Source organism: Dipodomys spectabilis, unplaced genomic scaffold, assembly GCF_019054845.1.
Source record: "Dipodomys spectabilis isolate Male_0828 unplaced genomic scaffold, ASM1905484v1 ptg000043l, whole genome shotgun sequence".
NCBI classification, from domain to species: domain Eukaryota; kingdom Metazoa; phylum Chordata; class Mammalia; order Rodentia; family Heteromyidae; genus Dipodomys; species Dipodomys spectabilis.
Window position 1 is genome coordinate 16,544,224 of NW_024870720.1, and position 20,099 is coordinate 16,564,322.

The 20,099-nt window shown below is 37.9% G+C and overlaps 1 protein-coding gene across 5 annotated transcripts in view; it reads right to left on the reverse strand.

Moving 5' to 3' along the window:
- Window positions 1-261: 261 nt before the first annotated feature.
- Window positions 262-20,099, reverse strand: part of Aasdh (aminoadipate-semialdehyde dehydrogenase) — a 42,176-nt gene continuing 22,338 nt past the window's right edge. For 4 of the 5 annotated variants that reach the window (XM_042678307.1, XM_042678306.1, XM_042678304.1 and 1 more), the window contains 10 exons: window positions 18,969-19,210; window positions 18,365-18,471; window positions 17,783-17,955; window positions 17,382-17,574; window positions 15,567-15,682; window positions 11,720-12,503; window positions 6,618-6,781; window positions 5,902-6,024; window positions 5,068-5,199; window positions 262-662 (listed from right to left, as the gene is read on the reverse strand). In XM_042678307.1, coding sequence (XP_042534241.1) covers window positions 273-662; window positions 5,068-5,199; window positions 5,902-6,024; window positions 6,618-6,781; window positions 11,720-12,503; window positions 15,567-15,682; window positions 17,382-17,574; window positions 17,783-17,955; window positions 18,365-18,471; window positions 18,969-19,210 — 2,424 coding nt within the window. In that variant the 3' untranslated portion in view covers window positions 262-272. Of the gene's footprint in view, window positions 663-5,067; window positions 5,200-5,843; window positions 6,025-6,617; window positions 6,782-11,719; window positions 12,504-15,566; window positions 15,683-17,381; window positions 17,575-17,782; window positions 17,956-18,364; window positions 18,472-18,968; window positions 19,211-20,099 lie in introns of those variants that run through there. The other variant, XM_042678308.1, reaches the window with a different exon arrangement.

Sequence of the window (20,099 nt, forward strand, 5' to 3'; positions counted from 1 at the left end):
TGGATTAATCTTCCATGAGTTTTGAGATCATTCAGACCATAGCAGCATCCTTTACATAATTTAAAGCAAAAGCTAAATATACTGATGTGTTTTACCCTCTCTGTCTGAAAGCTTAGGCTACTCCTATAGGAAGTAAATATGGTTCTTCTCTATTGTAGTACAAAAATTTCTTAGCCAAAATATAATCTTCAATGTAAAACTATCTACATATTGTATAATGATAAAATATTTTCAACATCTCACAAGCATATACTTATTGGATCAGGACTTGATTATTTTTTATTGTTATATAATAAATCCAGACAATAAATATAATTATTTCTACACCCAATAATGAGCATTGATTCCCACACCACAGGAGAAGAGAACACCTCTCCAGGAAGTTCATATACACCTTGCAGTTGCCCACTCTGGGATTCCAAGATCCAGAGTTTCCCATCAGTTGATGCTGCTGCCAGAAATGTCTCACTGCTATGATTGGGGTGATGGAAAGCAAAAGGGGTTGCATATACCCTTGAAGTAGTTTCAAGTTTCCACTGGAGGTGGCCGCTCATGTCACAACAGTAGATAAAGCAATCATGGGAACCAAAATATACTTCTTGCTCTGATGCTGAGATACAGGGGGATGAAAAGATTGGTCCACCAGCAGAGAACTGCCAAATCTATAAAGGGAAATAAAAGCACAATTAATTCATTTAACCACAAAAATGTTACCTGTAGGGGTGGGAAGCATCCTGCTCTAACTTGATGAGACAGACCTGTATATGCCTTGTTGGTTGCCCTAGGCCTAGTGCCTATACTGGATCATCAATGATGCTACATATTCAAATGGCCCTTTGCAAAAGAAGGGTCCCTATCTCTATCTTAGACTAAAACCCTACAGGGCTTTTTAAAGAGATGTAGGCTAATTAGTAACTATGCATATAGAAAATAGTGGCTTTTTATTTTTTTATTATCATAAAGGTGATATAAAGAGGAGTTACAGTTAACATAAGTCAGGTAAAGAGAACATTTCTTGTCAGGTGCTGGTGGCCCATGCCTGTAATCCTAGTTATGCAGGAGGCTGAGATCTGAGGATTGCAGTTCAAAGCCAGCCCAGGCAGGAAAGTCTGTGAAATTCTTACCTCCAATTAACCACCTGAAAATCTGAAATGGCACTGTAGCTCAAGTGGTAGAGTGTTCACCTTGAGGTGAAGAGCTCAGGGACAGTACCCAGGCCAGAGTTCAAGCCCCACAACCGACCAAAAAGAAAAAAAAAAAGAGGACATTTCTTTTTGGACAATGTCATCCCTTCCCTTATTCTCTCCCAGGTTTTCTCTCCTATCCCCACCCACAAGTTGTATAGCTCATTTTTTTAACATAGTGTCCAATGAGTACCATTGCAATAGTGGCTTTATAAAAAGTATCACCTGCATAGACAACTTCTGTCCTACTAATAAAATACAGGACAAAATTGAAGGGTACAAGATTGGTAATTATGCATTATATTATGAAGTAAAACCAATTTTGGACTCAGTCAAGGGTTGTACTGCTCAGAGACACTGAGTTCAAAGACAAAACCATGTTGCTTTTAATTAATTGTATTAAGAAATGCAACTTGGACTGGGAATGTGGTTTAGTGGTAGAGTACTTGCCTAGCATGCATGAAGCCCTGGGTTTGATTCCTCAGTACCACATAAACAGAAAAAGCCAGTAGAACTGTGACTCAAGGGGTAGAATGCTGGCTTTGAACAAAAGAAGCACAGGGACAGTGAGTTCAAGCCACAGGACTGGCAAAAAAAAAAAAAAAAAAGAACTGCATCTCTCTCTTGTCCAAATGTAATGAAAAGAAGTGAGGCTTGGGGCTGGGAAGGTGGCTCAGTGGTAGAGCGCTTGCCTTGCATGCATGAGGCCCTGGGTTCGATTCCTCAGCACCACATAAGCAAAAAGAAAAAAGCTGGAAGTGGCGCTGTGGCTCAAGTGGTAGAGCGCTAGCCTTGAGGTGAAGAGCTGAGGGACAGTGCCCAGGCCCAGAGTTCAGGCCCCACGACCGGACCGCCACCCCCCCCAAAAAAAAGAAGGCTGAAGAATATATATGAAATAATTTAAATTAGAACTTTAAAGCTACAAGTCATATGTCTGCCTATATACACTATTTTCTTCCAGAAAGATTTGATTGCCAATTATTTTGAGTAAAAAAAATATAAGGATGAACAAACAAAAACCCACAAAAGTCTATGGTAGTGTTTATAAATGCACTAGTAGTATAATGGGGGGAAAAAAAGCCTAGGATATTCACAAAGTAAGATTTATAATCTCAATGCTACTCCTAACCTATAATACAAAATCACTTTTATTTTTCTATCAAAAAAAAGTGCTAGATCTACAGGACATACATACCCCCCCCCAAACACACACACACTCTTAAATATAAACACAGAACATGATTCTAACTATGGGACTGTCTAAAGGTGAAATAAAAGGGACAAAAAGATGGAGAATGAACAATTTTAAAACGTATTATAAATATATTGTGAGAAGTTGGCACAAAGAATTTCAATGAAAGCTGCTGATAATCAATTGGAGGTTGGAAGAGTCATCTGATTAAAATATACTAGCTGCAAGTCTAAAATACCCAAAGGCACAATACCTCTGAACATAGACAATAATATTTATCAAAATGAATTCCAGGAACTGGAAACAAGATGTTTTTGTTTTGTTTTCTGTTGTTGGTGAAGAAGACATTGGCTATTGGCTGTTTTTGCTTTTTGGTGTTTTTTTTATTTGTTTCTTTGCATTTTTTTTTCTGTCTTGTTTATCTGTCTTTCAGAGGGTAAGTGAAGACATAGAAATGGAAGGACAAATGGTGAAAAAAATGCAGAAGTAGTACTTAGTAGGCACTGTATTGAAAATGAACTATACAACTTATAAGCAGGGATGGGGAGGGGAAACTGGGACAGAGTGAAAGAAGGGTGACATTGCTCAAAAGAAATGGACTTCCTACCTGACTTACAAAATGGTAACCCCTCTGTATATCACCTTAATAATAATAATAATTTTTAAAAGGTAATACATGAAATAGCATGGTGAAATCCCTTGGTGCAATTAATACACACTTAAAAAAAAACCCTGATGACAAGAAAATAAGATAGAAACTGTTGGCAGGGGAGGGGGGGCGTAATCGACAGGAGGAGGCAGGTGAATGGAGAGGGTAAATGAAAATGAATGTTCAAGGGAGTGAGTTTGATCAGGGTACATTATATGTAAGTATAAAAATATCACAAGCTGGCGCCGGTGGCTCATGCCTGTAATCCTACTCAGGAGGCTCAGATCTGAGGATCTCGATTCAAAGCCAGCCCAGGCAGGAAAGTCCATGAAACTCTTATCTCCAATAAACCACCAGAAAACTGGAAGTGGCGCCATAGCTCAAGTGGTAGAGTGCTAGTCTTGAGCTGAAGAGCTGAAGGGCAGTGCTCAGGCCCAGAGTTCAAGGCCCACAACCGACCAAAAAAAACAAAAAAATCACAATGAAATTTCCCATTATACAACTAAGATAAGCTAATAAAAAATGTGGAAAAAGTATATGTACTTCTTCCTTATCAGGAATCAAAAGAGGAGACTATACACAAACTTATAAACAAAAACATTAAGTGAACATAGTAAATTTCATCATAAATGAAGTAGCATACAAAGCCACATAAATAGGTAAACCCATTTATGGTAAATATAGAAATAAATATAGAGTAAATAAATATAGAGAAATAAATATAGAGTAAATATAGAAGAAGATACATCCAGATCAAACCCCATTCATCAGTGAGCTAATTTCTTTTTTTTTTTGGTCGGTTGTAGGGCTTGAACTCTGGGCTTGGGTGCTGTCCCTCAACTCTTCAGCTCTCCGCTAGGCTCTACCGCTTGATCCACAGTGCCACTTCCAGTTTTCTAGTGGTTTATTGGAGATAAGAGTCTCACGGACTTTCCTGCCCGGGCTGGCTTTGAACCATGATCCTCAGATCTCAGCCTCCTGTGTAGCTGAACTACCGGCGTGAACTACCGGTGCCCGGCCTAGTGAGCTAATTTCTATTAGAGCTATTGTACTAGATATAAAAAAATAACCCAAGTTAAGTGTGTGGCAATGAGCTGTAACTGACAGTCATTTGTAGACACTTACAGAACTGGAAATTAAGTCCAAGTTAACAGCTAATTTAACATATAAGAGACTTGCCTTTTCAGTCATAAAGCTGAGGAATGGGATTTCCACACAATGGAATTTTGGTTTACACACTAAAAGGTAGGGGCTTCTTTAACCTTTTTTAGACTCTATGAAAGTTACATAAAACTGGGTAAAGATTTTAAAAATTGGGGAAGATGGAAAAAAATACAATGCTGAGTAGACAGCTTTTAAACCTATCATACCATGATTGAAAGTAGAAATACATGACTTGAGGGAAATACATAAGCCAAGCACTCATGGCTCATGTCTGTAATCCTAGCTATTTGGGAGGAAGAAATAGGAAGGGTTGTAGTTCTAGGACAGCCCAGACCAAGTGAAAATTTTCAAGACACCTACTTTTCAATCAATAGTTGGTTAAAACCCAACCAATACTTGGATAAAGTAGCAACATATACCCTTCATCCCAGCTAAGGAAAGAAGCATAAATAAGATGATACAGAGTAGATGCCCCAGCAAAAATGTGAGAGACATGCCAGCGTCAATGGCTCACACCTGTAATCTTAGCTACTCAGGAGGCTGAGATCTGAGGATCCCAGTTCAGAGCCAGCCTGCGCAGGAAAGTCTGTGAGACTCATTTCCAATTAAACACCAGAAAAAAACAAAAACAAAAACAGAAGTGGAGGTGTGGCTCAAAATGGTAGAACACTAGCCATAAGCAAAAAGAGCCCCGGGACAGTGCCCAGGAGAGTTCAAGCCCCATGACTGACAAAGAAAAAAAAAAAAAGAAGGGCAGGAACCATTATTTAAGAGGCAGAATGCTGACCTCACAGGTGCTAAACCCTAAGTTCAAACTCAGTACCTCTACAAATATAAAACAAAAAAAAAGACATATAAAACAGAATTAGAACTTTTACCTGTTCTCCCAAGTGAGTAAAACATAGTAAATTCCCATCTACAGAGCCAATACAAAGAAATTGTTGGAAACACCGTGGGGAAGAGAAGAGTGGTTTTCCACAGGAATGTTTCCAAACTACATTCCCAGTGGTCTGTCATGGGCAAAAAGCAAATCAAAGGATTAAAAATTATTCCACTGATCAATTCCTATTTTTAAAACAAACTCAAATCTTTCAGAGACAGAGTAGAACATTAGACACAGCTATAGTGATATACTGGCATTATACACGAAGCTAGCACATATGTATACTATGAAATAAATTTATATTACTTGTAGGGCTAGAAAACAAGTTTATGAAAACCAGGGTGGGAGGGGGAAGCCCTGCAAAGTTACCACATAAAATCTAGCTTTATAAAGAAAACAAAACAGGAATTGCATGCATATGACAATAATAACAAAATCTATCCTTACAATGAACAAGATGTACTTAATACCATAAAATTCTGCCTAAAAATTTTTAATAGCTGGGTGCCAGTGGCTCACACCTATAATCCTAGCTACTCAGTTAGCTGATATCTGAAGATTATGATTTGAAGCCAGCCCCAGCACGAAAGTCCATGAGACTCTGATCTACAATTAACCACCAAAAAGCTAGAAGTCGAGCTGTGGCTCAAGTGATAGAATGCTTGTCTTGAACAAAAAGCTCAGGGACAGCACCCAGGCCCTAAGTTCAAGCCCTAGGACCAACATTATCCTCCCTCCCCCATCCAATGTTTAAAATAGATAAAAACATACATGATTTAAAAAATTTTAAGATGAATAATAAAATCAACATATACTACTTAGTGCCTACAGGTTTCACAGCCAGTAGAACTCCTCCAAGTGTGGCACAATAGAGATGATGTGGAATCAGACTCAAACAAGGTGAAGAAAAAACAGTTCCTTCACATTTTAACTTCCAAACACACTTCTTTTTCTGCAAATAAGAATGCAAACGAATTGACTTTTGCTTGTTACAATTCCTATATAATTTTTATATCCTGAAATATTTTTATAATCAGGTCTTAAAATACCTCAGTGACATCTTTGTGACTTTTTTCTATTGTTAAGATAATTCTAAGTTCTTTATATTTCATAAATTATTTCTGGGAAATCTGATACGAAAGTTAAAAAAGTTAAAAATATCTGAAGACAAGCTGGGCACTGGTGGCTCACGCCTGTAATCCTATCTACTCAGGAGGCTGAGATGTGAGGATCGCAGTTCAAAGCCAGCCCAGGCAGGAAAGACCTTGAGACTCCTATCTCCAATAAACCACCAGAAAACCGGAAGTGGCGTAGCTCAAGTGGTAGAACACTCACCTTGAACTGAAGAGCTGAGGGACAGTGCCCAAGCCCAGAGTTCAAGCCCCACAACCAACAAAAAACAACAACAACAAAAATATCTGAAGACATTAGGACTTATTTAACCACTTCTTTATAAACTAAATGCTAAATAAACTTGGTCCCAAACTCAACAGCATTCCTGTTCTGTTGTACTTATGCTATAAGACTGATGAGGTGAATTCTTACATAAATATCTAGAGCATACACATGTTGATCATGAGAGCCAATGAAAAGGAGTCCTGTAGTTGGATCCAAAGTCGGTGAGCTTTTGACAGCATCTTCTGTAGTAAAGACCCAGTATATCTCTCCACTGTTACTTTGTAGAACATAAACTAATCCATTATAACAGCCTAGAGAAAAGAAACATAAAATATGAATTTATATACATCACAATTCTTTAGCCTAAATTGTAATTTATAGTTGATGTTCTTCTTATGAACTTACTTATGGTGAATTATCTGATTTAAATTTCAGCAGTATAAAGCAGAAAATAAATGGTAATCACTTTTGTGAAATACCCATGTAGTGATACTTCATGAACCTCTCACTTTTTTTGGGGGGTGGGGGGGGGAACAGAGACAAGGCCTCATTATGTAGCCGGGGTGGCCCAGAACTGTAGGCCAGAAAGGATATAATTTAGTAGTCTTTTCCAAAGACAGTGGAATGATACTTCTAAGTTGCTTAAAATAGAATAGAAATTCTTAATTCCAGCATATTCCAGAGCTGCTTGTAACAAGCAAGATGGTCAATAGTACTCAAATGAAAGAATGGGCAGGGTGTCATGGTCCTCCTAAGCTCCCAGATCCAGCAGCCCCTTATTTTTAAATGTACTATCAAGTGCTTCACTTCCAAGAAAAAAAAGAAGCATATTATAGAAGAGGCTTTGAACTTCTTGGATTCAAATGCCTGTCACAGCATTCACTGAGCCATTCTCCCAGCATTACCTAGCCTCAAGTTGTTAGGCATAATTTGGATTCATCTACTTCAGGGGTTATTATAACTATTAATAAAATGTACATAGATGTCCAGAGTACAGAAAGTGTTCAAAAAATGCTAACAATAAGAATCAGTGCCCAGGAGAATGATGAAGTGATTGACCAAGAAGCACCAACAACTCTTCAACAAATGGTTGAAGAGTTAATGTTCACTAAGCATTTACCTGCTTTTTTAAGTATTATATATAAGGTAATGCATTTAATCCTCTCAGTGAAATAAGCATGACAATACTGTAACAGAGTGACTAACTTACTAAGGTAAAGCCATCAAGCTCTAGAACCTAGATTCCTAATAACGACACTAAACTGTTTTCCCAAATTGTGGCCATGAATGAAAAGCCAAAGCAGAAGTCCCTGACCTTGGTGTAGAAAAATAACTTTGAGTGAAAGGCACTCAGGCTCCCTGGGTAAAGGCAAATTCTACAAAGTAGAATTTGAGGATAGCTCTTTAAGGTGATTTCATTTGTCATGGTGATGGCCATAACTGCTCACTTGAAACTCAATTTCCATACTTTCTGTGATATCTTTTTTTCTAGTAATGGCTATTTAGTAGCAAGAGATTAGTGACTTGTTAGTGATGAGAAATTCCCTCCACAGTAGAATATTCTAGAACACGGCAGAGGGATTTAAAAACAAAAAATTCAAGTTTTCCAAGAGCACTGGGGCTCATGCTTATAATCTTAGCTACTCAGGAGGCTGAGATCTGAAGATCAAGGTTTGGAACCAGCCTCTGCAGGCAAATATGAGGGACTCTTACCTTTAATCAGTAAAAGGCAAGAACTAGAAGCGTGGCTCAAAGTGATAGAGCAACAAGTATGAGTAATAAAAGCCAACTGATAGTGTAAAGCTCTCCAGTAGTAGTGTGACAGTACCAGCATAAAAAAAGAAAAAAAAATACAGGTTTTTCATAAGCTTGTTTGCTATCAACAAAACATAACAAAACATGTTTTTTTTTTGTTGTTGTTGCTGTCATTTTTTCAGCCATGGGGCTTGAACTCAGGAACTGGGTACTGTCCCTCAGCTCTTGTTGCTCAAGGCTAGCACTCTACTACGTGGAGCCATAGCTCCACTTGCAGGTTTTCTGGTGGTTAAAAAGTCTCACTGACATTCGTGTCCTGACTGACTTTGAACTGTGATCCTTAGATCTCAGTTTCCTGAGCAGCTAGTATTATAGGCACTCACCACCATTACCCAGTTTCAAAATACCATGTTAAAAAAAAAAAAGAGAAAACATGCTAGGTGCTGGTGGCTTATGTCTGTAATCCTAGCTAATCAGAAGGCTAAGATCTGAGGATCCTAGTATGAAGCCGCCAGTGCAGGAAAGTCTGTGAAACTAAAAACAAACAAACAAACAAACAAAAACACCCAGGGACAGCAACAGGCCTTGAGTTCAAGACTTAGAACAGACAAAAAAAAAAAAGCCATAAAATGGGATTTTTTTTTTTTGGTAAAAAACATGTATCTGATAAAGGATTTTTATCAAGAATACGATAAAAATTATCAAAACAATACAAAAACAAACATAAGGCACAAAAGCTACTTTGCAACAAGAAGATAGTAAACAAGCTTATGAAAAGCTGCTAATGTTATTAGTTACTGGAGAACTCCAAGTTTCTCGAATGGCTAAAAAGAAAAATTCAAAACTGACTATGAAGTGCTTAGCAAGAAGTGGAACAACCGGCCCTCTAATACATTGATAGTAGAAATGCCAAATGGTGGAAATGCTGCTTTGGAAAACAATTATACCATTTCTAATAAAGTTAAGCCTAATTATACAACCTAGGAATTACTTCCTAAGGATAGACCCAAGTAGAATTAAAACATGATTATGCCAAACTCCATTTGTAAATGTTTATAGCAGTCTTATTTATAATGACCAAACCTGTTAACAATACAGATATAAATGATAAACTATATGTCCTCACAACAGAATGCTCAGTACCATCGATAGCTTTGTTTCTAAAATTGTGTATCTTCAAATTTGCGTAGAATACAAATAGGATTCTCAATAAACTGAACTTCCTGGATGGGAATTACTCTAGAACTCATGTTCACAAGTTTTCTTATATAACACCCAAAAATGTAGATGTTTAAATGGAAGAATAAAATTCAGATTCAAGCACTAGGGAGGTAGAGGCAGGAGGACTTTAACTTGGGATATATAGTGATTTCTAGACCAGCCTGGGCTATGAGACCTAGTCTCAAAGCAAACAAACAGAAAAAGAAAATCAGATTTAAATAGATCTGCTAAACTAGCACAAGTAGGGAAATATATTCCTAAGCACTTAGGATGAGAAATGTTGATGGAGTCCATGAACATACAAAGTGAACCCTACTGTGGTTGGGGAATAAAAAGAAAGTGGTAGTAAGAAAGACAATGTGCTTTCTAGTAAAGTGAAAGTCATACAGCCAGCCCCTAATGAAAGGGAGCTGAAGCCACCAGCAAACACTAAGCATTTTATTTGTGCCTGGAAAGGTACTAAGGAACTCTTAAGATATGAATTATCTCATTTAATTCTCCCAAAAGCTTTAGTATGATGGTGTGGTTTAAAGTATATCTTTTTGTTGTTGTTGGTCGTGGGGCCTGCTGGGCGTGGGCGCTGTCCCTCAGGTCTTCAGCTCAAGGCTAGTGCTCTACCTTCTTATACTTACTCTTCAAGAAATAGAGCCTAATTCTTCCCTTGAATATGGGCTAGACTTATTGATAGCCTTTTAATGAACAAAATAAAGCAAAATTGAAGATATACAATTTTATTTTATTGGTTGTTGGGTCTGAACTCTGGGCCTGGGCACTGTCCCTCAGCTCTTCAGCTCAAGGCTAATGCTCTACCATTTGAGCCACAGCACCACTTCCAGCCTTTTCTGCTTATGTGGTGCTGAGGAATTGAACCCAGGCCCTCATGCATGCAAGGCAAGCACGCACCACTGAGCCACTTTCCCAGCCCAAGATATACAGCTTTAGAGATGAAGTCACTCTCATGAATCACTTACTGAAGGATTAAATGACATCCTGTAAAAACATGAAGCAGCCTATGGAGAGACTTTATGTGGCAAAACAGAAACTTCCTGCTAAGAACTAGCAAAGAACTGAAGCTTTGTGCTGCAAGCAAGATAAATAATCATCTTGGAAGCAGATTTTCAGCCCAAGTAAACCCTCAGATGGCTACAGAAACATGAAACCCTGACATCCAGATAAGTTGCTCCAAAATTCCTGACCCATGGAAACTGTTAACAATAAATTTCTGTTGCTCTAGGTTGTTACATTTTTAGGTAAGGTATGATATAGCAACATGTTATATTTTATTTTTGGTCAGTCTTGGGGCTTGAATTCTGGGCCTGGTCACTGTCCCTCAGCTCTTCAGCTCAAGGCTAGCGCTCTACCACTTGAGCCACAGTACCACTTCTGGTTTTCTGGTGGTTAATTGAAGACTCTCACAGACTTTACCTGCCCGGGCTGGCTTTGAATCGCAATCCTCAAATGTTAGCCTCCTGAGTAGCTAGAATTATAGGCATGAGCCACCAGCACCCAGCCACATTTTATTATTGTTCCCATTTTAAAACTGTGAGGAAATTGAAGTTTTAAAAATTTAGCAACTTGCCAAAGATCTCACAGCTTATAACAACTATAGAGCTATCTCAGTTCAAATCCAAGGACTGATCAAGATTAATGTTGTTTATCAACATAAAGTTAATTCTTGTTCTTTGGCAATAATCTGAACTACCACATAGGGTTATTTGTTTTCTGGTTTTATTATTTATTTATTTTGTCTGTCGTGGGGCTTGAATTCGGCCTGGGCACTGTCCCTTAGCTCTTCAGCTCAAGGCAAGCACTCTACCACTTGAGCCACTGCACCACTTCCAGTTTTCTGGTGGTTTATTGGAGATAAGAGTTTCATGGACTTTCTGGCCCTGGCTGGCTTTGAACTGAGATCCTCAGATCTCAGCCTACTGAGAAACGAGGATTAAGGATGTTAGCCACTGGCGCCTGGCTTCTGGGTTTTTTGTGTATGTGTGTGTATTCCAGTACTGTGACTTAATTTAGAGCCTCACATTCTTGCTTGGCTTTTTTGTTCAAGGCTGGTTTTCTATCACTTGAGAAACTAAACTCCCACTCTCAGATTTATCTGTCCCAGCTGGCTTCAAACCCCCATTCTCAGATCTCAGCCTCTTGAGTAGAGTCACATGTCTGAGCCTCCAGCACCTGGCTTGGGTTTGTTTATTTAAATTGGCCCTACCAACAGCACTATGTGTCTATTCTATTTAATACTACAAACTTAAAATTCAGAAACTTACCCACTGTAATAAAGTTGCCACACTTGGAAACACAGGCTGAGGATTCAATTCGATCTCCCAAAAGCTGTTCCCATTTCATCTTCCCAGAGTAAAGATCAATTGCCTTCATTCTGTGAGAATGGGAGCCAATGTACACAGTGGCTGATGACTGATCCACACCCACTATTACCAGAGGGGAAGCATCTACACATTTGCCTGTGTCTGACCTCCATCTCACACGGAACTCCATCTTCTTAGCCCCCGTCACAGGTTTCTCCTCTTCAGAAACTTTTTCAACACAGCATAGATCCTTTGACTGCCCAGTAAGAACTGAAGGATTTAAGCTTTTAAAATTTAGAGTGTTAGTCTGTGCAATGAGTTCAGAAGAACAGGCCGAAGAGTGATGTCCTAAAAACCTAGCTACATTCAGAGGAAAAATCTGACTCCCTCTGCTCAACGCAATACAAGCATTTATCTCATTGTCACCATTTAAAGGCAAGACAGACTTCTGATGGGAAGGTTCTCCGATTGCTTCCTCTTGATTGATGTCACTGAGTTTTCTTTTTGTGGCATTACTCTTGGTCAATGTCTGGTTTTCATCCATGAACACTGTCTGAAGAATATGGTTGTAAATTTCTAAAAGGGAACTGCTGAGAATAACTTCTAGAAGCCCAGGTACTGATGTGCCAACTAGTCTTTCAATCTCATAAAGGAGTCGTACGGACTTCAAGGAATCTCCACCAATATTTGAAAAGAGTGACTCATTAGGAACCTTCAAAGAATCTTCTGTGGGACTTAGAATAGACTATGGATAGAAGGAAGAAAATTGCAAAGTAAAGGCTTCAAGTCATAAGTTTTAATCACTTAAAAGTAATGCATAGAGACAACAATAACATCAAAATATAAAAAGAATACAAAAATATTTTAATTAAAATACATTTAATTTTTTAAAAATTGTACTAGGGTTTGAACTCAGGACCTCACATTTACTGGGCAGATGCTCTACCACTTGGACTACTCCAATAGTCCCCTTTTGGGTTGGTTATTTTTGAGATAGGGACTTGTCTTATGCCCAGGTTTCTTGGATGTGATCTTCCTATTTGTGCTTTCCATGTTGCTAGGATGACAGATGTACACCACTGCACCCAGCCATTGGTCAAAATGGACCTTTATGAATTGTTTTTGAATGTTTGTTGTTGAGGCCATGATCTCCCATCTCTACTTCCTAAGTAGCTGAGATCATAGGCTTGAGCCACTATACCCAGCTTAAAATAATTTTCTTTATATTAACAGACAGATTTTATCAAAATTCATTCTACAATTACAAAATATACTTCCTTCTAGAGTAGTTTTCCTACACATTAATTAAGGAATAGATCACAAGCACATCTATTTTACTAAGTATAAAGCTCTCAAGATCTTAATAGTTGATACTTTTTAATATGGAAATGATATTTATCCTCATCTACTTCATATAAATCAAAATGATTTTATAAAAATTTGAAAATGGCCAAGTACTGGTGTACTATAATCATAACTATAGAGGATTCAAGGATAGACCTAGCAGAAAAGTTCAAGAAACTCTATCTCTAAAATAACAAGCAAGCTGGGCGCTGGTGGCTCACGGCTGTAATCCTAGCTACTCAGGAGGCTGAGATCTGAGGATCGTGGTTCAAAGCCAGCCAGGGCAAGAAAGTCAGTGAAACTCTTATCTCCAATAAACCACCAGAAAACCAGAAGTGGCGCTGTAGCTCAAGTGCTAGCCTTGAGCTGAAGAGCTGAGGGACAACACTTAGGCCCAGAGTTCAAGCCCCACGACCAACAAAAAAATAATAATAATAAATAAAAATAAATAAAATAACAAGCAATAAACTGAGCTGGATATGTTAGAACTTCAGCTAAGGGAAAACAAGCAGGCCAAGAAAGCTCAAAATCCCAAGTTCAAACTCTGGTACCTAAAATAAATTTTAAAAAGTAAATGAAATAGCTAAGAGTTTTATCTAGATGAGATTGAATAAATGTACCCAAATCCTTTTCAGAGCCCTTTAAAAGAGAAAAATCTTTACTTTAAGAAAAATTGTTAACCCAATGAGACAACAAAAAAAAAAATCTCCAAGTATGATGGTTCACATTTATACTCTTGGTACTTATGAGATGAGTGAGATAATTAGTTTGTAACCAGCCCAGACGTAAAAGGAGGCATGGCTAAAGTTGTAGAGCACCAGCCCAGCAAGTTCAAGTACCTGAGTTCTAGTCAGAATGCTTTCTCCCAGAAAAAGAAATAATCTCTTAAGCAGAAACCCAAGCTCTGGGCTAATGATGTGACGAACTCCAAGTTAGTAGATAGTGATGTGGTGTAGAAGATTTCACTGATTTCTCAGCTCTGACAAGTGTTGTTGTGTTCACTGCTGCTCAGGGAAAAGTGATCTCCACACAGGCTTTGCTCACTTGAGCCTCTTTTTTTTTTGGTCAGTCGTGGGGCCTGAACTCCGGGCCTGGCCACTGTCCCTCAGCTCTTCAGCTCAAGGTTAGTGCTCTACCACTTGAGCCACAGTGCCACTTTCAGCTTTTTCTGTTTATGTGGTGCTGAGGAATAGAACCCAGGGCCTCATGCATTCTAGGCAAGCACCCTACCACTGAGCCACTTTCCCAGCCCCTTTGAGCCTCTTTTGACTACTTAACTTCCAATAAATTTTTTTTGAGGAGCTTCATCTAATTTTACAGACAAACCTTTATTTTAATGCAAACTTAATGAAGGGAGCTATATACTATTTGACATCTGTGTAGCAATAACTCTTAGAAAATTTACCAGATTTTGGGAGACTGTCCAGAGCATGACAGGATGTGAGCAGTACCCTGGACCTCTTCCCTCAGTAGCAGCCCATTTGTTCCTCTGTGACAACCCAAAATGTCTCTAGACTTTCAGATCCTGAGCAGGAGGTAAAATCATTCAATGCCCACCTTTGGTTGAGATCACTACTATAGCTCGGAGCATGGGTAAGAAAGAGAAAGGACACTCAAAGCAGAAGCCCACCATCTCAAATACTCAGAAGCAGTACCTCCACTTGGCAGGGCTGACCTCACAGCCCAGGACAAGGAAACTTCCTGGTTTGATAGCAGAATGGCTTCAGCAACCATGCACAAGGCTTGTGTAAGTCATAAGGCTTGTATAAGATTGTATAAGTCACTTATTATTATGTGAAGATAGGCAGATCCATTCACCTCATAGAATTTCAGTTTTCCAGCCTCTAGGAGCTGCATGAAACTTGCCACCGACCCCCAAGGATGTTGGGAGGGGAGGAGGACTCCTGCCATCACATTCAGCATTCAGTCATGGCTGAGATTCACAGAGATAGTGTCCCCTTATTTCTTTTTTGGTCCAGTCGTGGGGCCTGAACTCTGGGCCTGGGCGCTGTCCCTCAGCTCTTCAGCTCAAGGCTAGCCCTCTACCACTTGAGCCACAGCGCCGCTTCCGGCTTTTTTCTTTTTGCTTATGTGGTGCTGAGGAATCGAACCCAGGACCTCAGGCATGCAAGGCAAGCACTCTACCACTGAGCCACCTTCCCAGCCCTTGTCCCCTTATTTCTAAGAACAGCAAAGTTTTTGTTTGTTTTTAAATAGAAAGAAAGAAAATTTATGGGCAGGGAATGTGGCTTAGTGGTAAAGTGCTTAACTAGCATTCATGACGCCTGGATTCGATTCCTTGATTCCACATAAACAATAAATAAAAAAAAATTAGTAAAATAAAAGGAAAATAACCATTAAAATTCTTTTTAAAAAAGGAAGAAAATTTACTAGACTTATTAGGATTGCTACCATTTCCTAGAATGAACTCTTTATAGCCAAAAATTTGTCTTAAAAGTTATACCTTCCACAAATATTGTAATTTCTTCCAAAGTTCCTTTTTTCCATGGAGCTTATTCTCAGGCTTTGAGTTTAGGTAGTCTAAATAAATCTTGTTTAGCTCAGAAATATCAATTTTGCCTTAATATAAAAGAGAAAAAAACAAGATGCTTTAAAAATAATGTTGAAAATGTTACACTTCATGGCTAGGGATGTAGCTCAATGGCAGAGCATGTACTTACCATCAACATGGCCCTGGGTTTAATCTCTAATGCCATAAGTTTAATCTCTAATGCCATAAATAAATAAAATTTTACTCTGGATCCTTTTTATTTTCATTAGTAACATACAGTTTTCATCATAAAGCTTAGAAATCATATAGAATGGAGTTCATCATACACAATTCTTTTTTTTGAGGGGGGGAGGGTCTGGTCGTGGGGCCTGAACTCTGGGCCTGGGCGCTGTCCCTCAGCTCTTCAGCTCAAGGCTAGCGCTCTACCACTTGAGCCACAGCGCCACTTCCGGCTTTTTTCTTTTTACTTATGTGGTGCTGAGGAATTGAACCCAGGGCCTCATGCAATCAAGGCAAGCACTCTACCACTGAGCTACCTTCCCAGCCCCCATCATATACAATTCTTATCACTCCAATGCTACTAAGTATGTATTAAATGAGAGAAGAAAAGGAAGAGCTTGTCAGGCACTGGGGCTTACTTTGTAATCCTAGGTACTCAGGAGGCTGAGATTTGAAGATCTCAGTTCAAAGCTAGTCTGGGCAGGAAAGTCCCTGTGAGACTCTTATTTCCAATTAACCACTCAAAAACTGGAAATAGAGCTGTGGCTCAAAGTGGTAGAGCACTAGCCTTGAGCAAAAGAGCTCAGGGACAGTGCCTAGGCCCTGAGTTCAAGTCCCACAACTGACCTAAAAAAAAAAAAGAGGAAAGAAAGAGCTAATGTTTGTCTAAGGTTAAGAGCGAAAAATTGTTAACTACATTTTGAAATATGTAAACTAAAAATAATTTGGGAAGGCAACATAATATGATGATTAAGAGTCTATATTTTGGGGCTGTGACTAAAGTGGTAGAACATCTACCTAATACAGACAAGGTCCTGAGTTCAAACCCCAGTACGGCCAAAAAGGAAAAAAAAAGCAGATATTTTGAAGCCAAACCATACTAGACAAAAATATAACTGTGGAGGTTTATTTTATATGTCAATTAAGTAGAATCTGGAGTGACCCACTGCTAAGATTAACATAGATTAAACACTTTTTGGGTGTGTCTATAAGGGCATTTTAGCATGAAAATAGTATATGACTCAACAGACTCAATAACTAGATTGGAATCCCAAATTATTTGAGTATCATCTATATGTAACAAAAGTAGCAGGGAGAAGAATTCATTCTTTTTTTCTGCCTCACTATCTGATTGAGTTGGGAGGTCTCATCTCATCACTTCCTGACCTCTGGGATCTGCAGCATTTGTGCACTAAATACTACCATTTCTTGAGTCTCCAGCTAGCAGGTATGGGACTTCTTAGCTTCTATAATAGCATGAGCTAATTCCTAACACTAAATCCCCTTCTTATAGATCCTTCTAAATATTGATTTTGTTCTCTGGAGAACCCGACTAATATAAATCACTAACTAGCAAAGTGATTTGGAGGCAAATTACCTAATTTCTCTAAGTCTTACTTTCTTCATCTGTAAATAGGGATAATGTCATTTACACATAGGATTTTTTGAAGATAAATATTTAAAATAATATTTATGCAGCCACTAAACTAATTATGAGTATAATTACTATTATTTAACAGTGAACATATCTGATTTAAATTATTTTACCATGAGATGTAAATGGTAGCGTATCAATCAACACAAGTTCATCTGGGATGGCATGATTTGGAAGATGTTTCTGCAGTTCTTTAAAGATATAATCCTTTACTAAATTATCTTTTGGTACTATGAAGAGAATTAACTTTTCCTGATTATACCATGTAACTGCACATGTTTCCACTTGCTGAAGTTGTTCAGAAACCTTTAAGAAAGATTATTCAACTTATTAGTGAGAATCCTTGAAAATTAACTTCCTAAATGCTAAGATTTATTATATCTTCAATCAATATAGCTGAATTAAATATACTGCAGATACAAATACAGATTTTTGAACTACAAGCATACATGTCCTTAACCTCTTTTCAGAGACCTCAAAATCCAATAGATATGTAATATTTAAATAGTTCTACCTGTTGCACAAGTTCAATGTTAAGACGCTTGCCATGGCGTTTTATCTGACTGTCTTTTCGTCCCAAGAAAAATATCTCTCCACCTTTTATAGTCACGAAGTCTCCTGTGGCCCTCATCGTACCGAGTGGTACTGTCATTTCATCATCTAGAAAACACACTCTGTTTTTCCCACCTTCCAAAGACATAAAAACAATGTCATACAACTCCATAGAAAATATGTTAAAAATCAATGAAAATCAAGAATATTTCCAGTTGTTCACTAAGTCTCAAAATTGAAACAAATTTCATTTCTAACAATATCTATGTGATTTAAAAAACTGGTAACATACTAACTAGATATCATTTTGTCTAGAAACACAATGGTCCAAGTTATGATTTCTAAAGTACTGATATAGTATACTAAACATTGTACATGAAAAAATATGGAAACACTGAATACTTCATGACTAAGAGAATGAGATTGGTATTTATCACATTTATCACTGAAAAGCACATTGGACATTCAAAAAAAAAAATCAAGAAAAGAATAAACAACACATTTTTTTCTCGAAAAAAATCCCAATTAACAAATATAAAACAACCTAAAAATACTTGGCCACTGCCTTCTTGAATTGTGAAACCATTCGTATCTCTGACTTCAACTACTGTTTCAAACAGTGGACATCCCAGTGGTACAGGCAACTCACATCTATGAAAAACACAACACAAAGCTGATTAAAAGTTTTATATTTTAAATGAGTAGTGTGTTTCCCATTCATTTAAATTGTATTGATTGTATTTAAATCACAACATGCCAAATAAAGAAAAAATAGCTTTGAAATAATTCAAAGACTGACAAGAAGAACTGGCTAGATGAAAAGGCTATCATATAGTTATTCATCATCATTCAGTCATGAAAAGTTCTAGAAGGATCTCAGCACCAGTTACAATAAGAAAGGTTCTAGATTCCTTATTTAAGATACTAGATAAAATAGAGTTTCTAAAATTATTGCCCCGGTGCTGATCAAAACACTGTTATTAGGAGTTAGGAGTGTAACACAGTGTATAGTAGCTTATCTTGCTGGGTTGGATCCTCAGCAACTAACAAAACAAAAACACAACTACAGAAAGATTTCATCATTATCATTAAAATTCTAGAAAAATACAGTCTCTCCCCTTTCTACTGAGTAAAATTGAAACTCTTACTTCACAGTAGAGTTAAGAACCTCCTCTGGAATCCTGTAAAAAGTCGCCCAACTTGATACCTCTGTGATACCATAAATGTTGAATATTTGAGTTTTATTGCCTTCTTCTCTCCAGCTACTGAGAATAGTCAGTGAGGGAAATGCTTCCCCTCCAAGGGCTAAAACTCGAAGAGAAGTACTGGCTGATAAAACAGTTGATTTGATAAGTTGAGATCCAAATCTTCTCAGCAATGTTGGTGTTGCCTGCAAATATATTAAAATAGTTACACTCTCTCTCTTAAAAAGTAAATACTAGAATAACTAATTCAAAAATTTATACTTGGAGGCACATGGAATTTAAAGCTGTGTCGATCCAAACCATATTTGAAAAACTACTAAGGCAAAAATTTATTTTTGATGTAGAAAAGGATAAATATATATATATATATATGAAGGAGAAAACACCAAAAATATTATTTATCACTTTTATAGTTTTCTTTTTTACAACAGTGGAGATCGAAACCAGAGCCTAATACATGCTAGGCAAGCACTGAACCACTAAGCTATATCTCCAGCCCTATAGGATTTTTTTTTTTTTTTTGTTGGTAGTGAGGCTTGAACTCTGGGCCTGGGCGCTGTCCCTCAGCACTTCAGCTCAAGGGGAGCGCTCTACCACTTGAGCTACAGCACCACTTCCGGTTTTCTGGTGGTTTATTGGAGATAGGAGTCTCACGGTCTCTCCTGCCCGGGCTGGCTTTAAACCTCGATCCTCAGATCTCAGCCTGCTGAGTAGCTAGGATTACAGGCGTGAGCCACCAGCGCCTGGCTTAGGATTTCTTATTAAAGAAAAAAAAGGGAAAAAAATCTGTAAATCCAATTTATATCTATTTCCCATTAGTTGTCTATACAAAAGTTGTCTATATAGAAGAGAGTTAAAATAGTGCTAAGCAAAACCATATGAATACAAAATTTTAACAGCGTTAGTGACAACTGATATAGATTATTAAATGTATAATTTAATACAGACTGTGATGTATGCATATACCACTGAAACTGTCAAACAAACTAAATGATGAAGATACCTCCTTGAGTTTCTTCAGGTTGCTGAAACAAAAATACCATGCACTGGATAATATAAACAGACCTTTACTTC